This window comes from Bombina bombina, chromosome 1 (genome assembly GCF_027579735.1).
Source record: "Bombina bombina isolate aBomBom1 chromosome 1, aBomBom1.pri, whole genome shotgun sequence".
Classification (NCBI taxonomy): domain Eukaryota; kingdom Metazoa; phylum Chordata; class Amphibia; order Anura; family Bombinatoridae; genus Bombina; species Bombina bombina.
In genome coordinates, this window is record NC_069499.1 from 1,172,964,540 (window position 1) to 1,172,970,807 (window position 6,268).

Sequence of the window (6,268 nt, forward strand, 5' to 3'; positions counted from 1 at the left end):
TACCAAACCCGCGCAAATATTGGCGTCGCCGGCTTTTGCGGGCGACGATTTTTATCGGATGGACCCCCATATGAACAGACACAGACTCTCCCTGGGACCAATGCACAATGCACTTTTAAATTGTTTCAATAACTCCATGTTAAAGACAATACTTCATATCTCTTGAAGTATGTAATATTAAGCACTTATGTATTTTGGTTAATAGTCTAAATATTGCAAATGTATTATCTGCTTTAGCAGACATGACATTACATATATTTTATAAATATTAGTACTATGACACATTATAACTTTAATGTGTCATCGTTTTGTATTGAATAAATATGATTTTCACATTGAAAATTACATTTGAATGAGGGTAAATCTGTAATAATAAAACTCATCTTCATGATAAAAAAATTATTTCCTTTGACTTATTTTTCTATATTATTTTCTATGAGGTAACCATGCCATTCAAGTGTGCAATCTCAGGGGATTGTATGTATTGATAATGTATCTTTATTTTAAGGATTATATTATATCTGGATTTGTCTCTTTGAAATGAGCATCTGATATATTTCTTAAAGGGATAGCCTATTCAAAATAAAACTCATGAATTAGAGCATGCAGTATTTATATACTTAAATATGTAATCCTATAATCTATTTAACTTCATTATCATCTGTAATTTACTAAAACAGGAATGTTAGCTTAGGAATCTACCCATTTTGAATCTGCACATGGGGAGCGCTTGATGATTGTTGTCTAAATGTAGGCAACAATCAGCAAGTGCACCACAGGTGATGAACATTAAATGGAATGGCTCCTAAACTTAAATACATGATTGAAATAAGAAACATAAAAAAATTAAATTGATTATGAGTACATATGTAAGTTGATTGGAATTGAATGATTTATCTGGTTCATTAATGTTTTATTGTGAACACACTCTTCCTTTTTTTTTTTTAAAGTGACATAAATTCCATTATTTTGCTAAAACATATATATTTAAAAGCAAATCTAATATATTTATATTCTTTATATTTCTTAATATTCTTAGTATCCTTTGATTATAGTTTTATTTAGGTAAGATCAGGAGCAGCATAGAACCTATGATGGAGCTGTTTATTGTTGCCAACATACAGTATATATCCTGTCTTTCATTGGTTCACCCATGTACTCATTTTTATTAACCAGGAGTGCATAGCTGCTCTTTAAATAATTATACCAAGAGAACAAAGTAATATTTGAAATATAATTAAAATGATATTTTAGATAATTATGTTATACATAAATCATAAGATGAATGCATTGATTAGTACATAGCTGGAAATAAAGAAACATTCACCATGACTATATTTGAGTAAAGTATACATTTATTTAGGGAAAATGTGGTAAATATAGGGATGAGGAGAGAGGGAGGGGAGTGGTATTCCATTTCTGAGAATCTTCAATCTGTAAAACATTAAAAGAAACAAATGTGTATTATTAAAAAACATAATCATAAATAACTAAAAGGTCTCATTACAATACTATAAAAATACCTGAAAAGAAATCTTGAATAGTTGCAGATCTCTCCAAATGGGCATTGAGGGGTTGGGGATGATTAATTACATCATGCTCAAAGATTTCACCTGGGGGCTGTGGTGTTGGAAGTAAGTCGTTCAACATCCCATGCTCCTGTGCCATGTTGTGTAGACAGCAACATGCCACTATGATTTTAATAGCTTTTTCCGGACTGAATTGGAGATCCCCCCCTGATCTGTCCAGGCAGCGAAAGCGCATTTTTAGAACACCAAACAGTCGTTCTATTATAGCACGTGTTCGGATATGTGCTTCATTATATCTGTATTAAAAGAACAAGAAATATGATTATAATATATAATGTGAAGACAAATCAAATACTAATGAGCTAACTACATTCCTGGTTTGATCTTATAAATCTTTAAACCTTTTTATATATATATAAATATATTTATATTCAAGCAGAGAGATTTATAAATGCTTCACTGATAATAGATGATTTGTATTTTGACTGTCCCTTTAAAGGCACTCAGTACAACATTGTTATGTCTGTGATAGTGATATATACACACACACACGAGATAATCAAGCAACAAATGTATGTGCACAAACACAGATATATAGCTTAATAAAGGGGCAGGAGCCCCGAAACGTTGCTCAATAAAGGTGCTGTTGCTCCACATAGAGTGCTACCTGTGTGTTCTATTTCATTACATTTACTGGGACTTTGGAAAAGGAGGTCCTCCAGGTTTGCACCTACATTCACCCAAGAGTGATTTAAAGGGACATTCCTATGAAGTGTGTACTGGTCCTACTTTTCTACAGATTATAGTGAGCATTTTGCAAGGCACAATCAATATTTCTGACACACAAGAGCAGAAAATAAATATATATTTTACCTTAATTCAGCAGGCCCAACAACCTGGTTCTCTTTCAATGGTGTCCAAATCCATTTTTTAAGAGGATATGCAGAATCTGCTAAAATATGAATGCATAGATATACAGTATATATATATATAGATATAGATAGATAGATAAACACACATCTTTCCATAAAGCAATGTATGACATAAAATAATGTTATGCATATGTCTTACTATGACATAGTTAATATATATCTTTTAAATGATTAACAATTTATTTATTTAATCAATTTCACCCCCTTAGACACATACATAAAGGATTATAAAGCAATGAAACAATAAAATGTCAAAATATTGAACACATGAAGGCATCATAATATATACATAAACACTTACCGAGGAGATGTCCTTCAGGCATTTGATTTGTCTCAAACAATCTCCACACACCAGAATTCCTGAGGATGTAGGCATCATGGCTACTTCCTGGGAACCCTGCCACGACATTTAATATGCGCATGTTTGCATGTTTGCATCACATATAATCTGTGGAAGTGTTTCCGATTTCTAAATATTATCTCCCTGCGCACAGGGGGTCTTAGGGCAATATGAGTGCAGTCAATGGCCCCAAGGACATTGGGTATGCCACCTAAAAGAAAAAAGTCCCTCTTAACATCACGCCAACCTCTGGGTGATGTGGGGAAAAAAATAAATTTTCTGCAATTATCATAAAGTCCATCAATAACTTTTGAAAGATGCTTAGAAAGAGTGGACTTATGCACCCCAGTTACAATGCCCCCTGTCACCTGAAAGGATCCAGAAGCCAAAAAATGAAGTGCCCCTAGTAGTTTGGTCATTCCAGGGACAGCCCTGCTTGAATAGCCCTGGCTTTCCAGCCTATCTTGCAACAGGGCATATAACTGATATATTTTCTCCCTGTTGAGCCTGAAACTTTCAAACACCTGCTGCTCATTCAGGGTTTCTATATCCAGCCTCACTCTGGGGATGTCAGGCCTACGCTGTCTAACTTCAGCATTGTCAGCTTCTCTCTCACCCTGCATTTTGAAATATCTGTTCTGAGGTTAGGCTAGGTGTGGTGTTTTTTTTATAGCTGTGTGTTGCTTGTTAACATATGTGAAACTGGTGATTGCAATGAATAACATGGGGGGAGGGCTTATCTTCATCTCATCTAATCCTTAATTTAATGAACAGTATATACTTACTCATGACTTTTATTTTTGATATGAACTATAATTTCAACATATATGTAGTTACATATCGGAAATTCAAAGACACTGAATGTAATTATTATATTTTTCAATTTAAATATATCAGCCTTTATCATAACAGTTACAAGTAATTATTAAAATTATATGATTTATATAGGTCAAATATATATATACAATTATCATACATATATACATGTAGGAGAAGATTATTATTAGATAAAATTATATTTCTATATGTATTGAGATTATATATAGCATCCCTGGGCAAAGGTTTCATTTTGAATTGGTAGATATTTTATTTATTTATAAAATATTTTACCAGGAAGGATACATTGAGATTTCTCTCGTTTTCAAGTACGTCCTGGGTACACAAAACATTGCATTGACACAATAGTTACAATAAAATAAAAAACAATAATAATACACGATATATGCACAAAAATTTAACATAGAACCGGTAGGAAATATATAATCAACAATGACAGGTGCATTCTGTTTTGAGATATGCAGAGAGGGATCTCTTAAAGGATATTAGGCATGGGGAAGGTTTAAAAGTGTGCGGGAGGGGGGGGCGGGTCCGAACACCGACCAAGATGGCTGCTTTTGACTTGGGCTGAACTCGGGAGCTGATAGATTTGCTGCCTATCGCTTCTCAAACATATAATTCAAGCCTGAAATTACAACTGTCCTGCAGATTACTACTTGTAGAACGGATCTATGTGTGTTTTTTCACTTTTGAAACCCAACCAAGCAGACCGGAATAAGTGGGGAACGCAGCAGAGGCCTAGTACCAGACCTGGCTCCTCATTTACCCTCCCTGAGTCCTGATAAGTCAGGAATAACAGCCGTATGCGCTGTCCCGATCTAGTGTATGATATCCTGAACTAGGAGAAACTTCTAAATATAAGGAACCATCTACTACCATACTAAACCTAGCGATACCTCCCATAGTGAAGTACTGATATTTCCTATTTACAATGGAAGGACTTAACAGATGGGAGAGGCGGATTACCATGCTCTTGGACGACCATTTTAAAGGTCTTGAAGTGGAACTCCGCAGACTAGTTGCAACCCCGCAGCATGATTCTGACACTCGTCTACCAACAGCGGGCCGCACAGTAACTAACCCTCATGGAAGTCTTTTCCTCCCCTCAGCAGACCTACCCTGTGAAGAAGCCCCCACTCTATGCCCCCAGATGGACTGCTTGAGGGCAATCTCTGATAGTCACATTGATGTCCCGACACCCCAGGCTGAGAGAAATGCACCAGCTGTAGCCTTACTTAATTCTCCTGCTCTGCCGCTGACCGCTCAAACACCACTACTGTCTGCAGGGGAAATGGAGACTCTCCCTGGCTCATTGCAGGATCACCCCTCCCGATTCAACACCTCTGGGACAGTTAACATGGATTCTGAGGGGAGGACCCCTTGTACACCCCCAACACCGGAGCTCCCTTACTTTATTAGTGGGGCCGATCTTGCTAGTTCCCTTCTGGCTTCCGATGAGAGAGGAGGCAAACGTAGAGGAGACTCATGTTCTAAGGAGCCGGAGATTACATTTCTTCACCGTGAGACTGTCACCCGATGTGGATCGGTAACTTTAGTTCTTCCTAGGGGTAATCGGGGAGCAGAACTAGGTTGTTTCCCTGAGAGACAAATCATATCGATTACAGTGAGCCTATGGGGCCGGCAAATCTCTTTTGCAGGACACCACACTATCGACACATTCTCTGGCACCCGGGATGATCGACACGGAGTGGGCTAAACAGGAGACAGGGACTATTCCATACCACAAGACTGGGATTGTAGAATTGCAATACCGTTATGGTGAACTTTTCCCTTCACTACGAAGCATCCCTATAAGAGTCTAAGTTTGTTATGTTTTAAAGTTGTGGTATGATATAACTCATCAAGATAATTTTCCAATTAAAAGACACTGCTGGCCAATTAGATAAATTAGATTATTGCTTATACTGTATGTGACTTGATATATTAACTTGCACCCACATTAATATTTCCCAGTTCCGTTTTCTCGGTCATGCATTCAAATAATACTAATGTATTCTTAATGTCTGCAACATGCTTGATAAGGCTAATTTACATCTTAGTCTCAAATTCTAACTCAGTCATATCAACTAAGCTCCCCTTAGTTTAAATTGTATAAGTTGTGTGTGGTAGAGTTTTCCCTGCTTTATCCACGGATCATTACATTCTTCATAATATTTGTTAATGCTGGTGATAGTTTATTATCTCACCATAAGGTTCACAGTTTTACACCCTCACACTCGATATATCAACCTCCTATGCATAGAGCTACTTTGGATGTGTTTCTCTGTTTGTGCCACTAAATACTATTGCTACGATGTGCTATACATATGGGGGGTTTTTTTTAGACTAAGATACCCTTTAGATCCCAGCCCCAAAACTATACCACCTAGGTTAGCCTGAGCGTAAATTGCAGATGACCCTTGTCTTTTGGCCCTTTATGCCCTGCCTCCAGAGCATTCGAAACCCCAGTATATCCTATATTGTTGGCGGTGGTTAAATGGGGGAACATTTCGCCATGAGGTTAACAGTACTAATATATAAGTTTAATCCTAACCTATTTTCTAATTAATGCCTGTTACGATGTGAGAATATATATTGGGGCTGAGCTCCCTTTTAGGTACACTTGTAGT

At 36.8% G+C, this 6,268-nt stretch overlaps 1 protein-coding gene across 1 annotated transcript; it reads right to left on the reverse strand.

Annotated features, from left to right (window-relative positions):
* Window positions 1-1,337: 1,337 nt before the first annotated feature.
* On the reverse strand, window positions 1,338-2,885 carry LOC128641747 (putative nuclease HARBI1). The gene is made up of 4 exons (XM_053694272.1): window positions 2,763-2,885; window positions 2,403-2,481; window positions 1,524-1,825; window positions 1,338-1,434 (listed from the first exon to the last, which is right to left on the reverse strand). The coding sequence occupies exons 1-4, from the start codon at window positions 2,881-2,883 to the stop codon at window positions 1,430-1,432; spliced, it is 507 nt and encodes a 168-aa protein (XP_053550247.1). The 5' UTR covers window positions 2,884-2,885; the 3' UTR covers window positions 1,338-1,429.
* Between the last annotated feature and the right edge of the window lie 3,383 nt (window positions 2,886-6,268).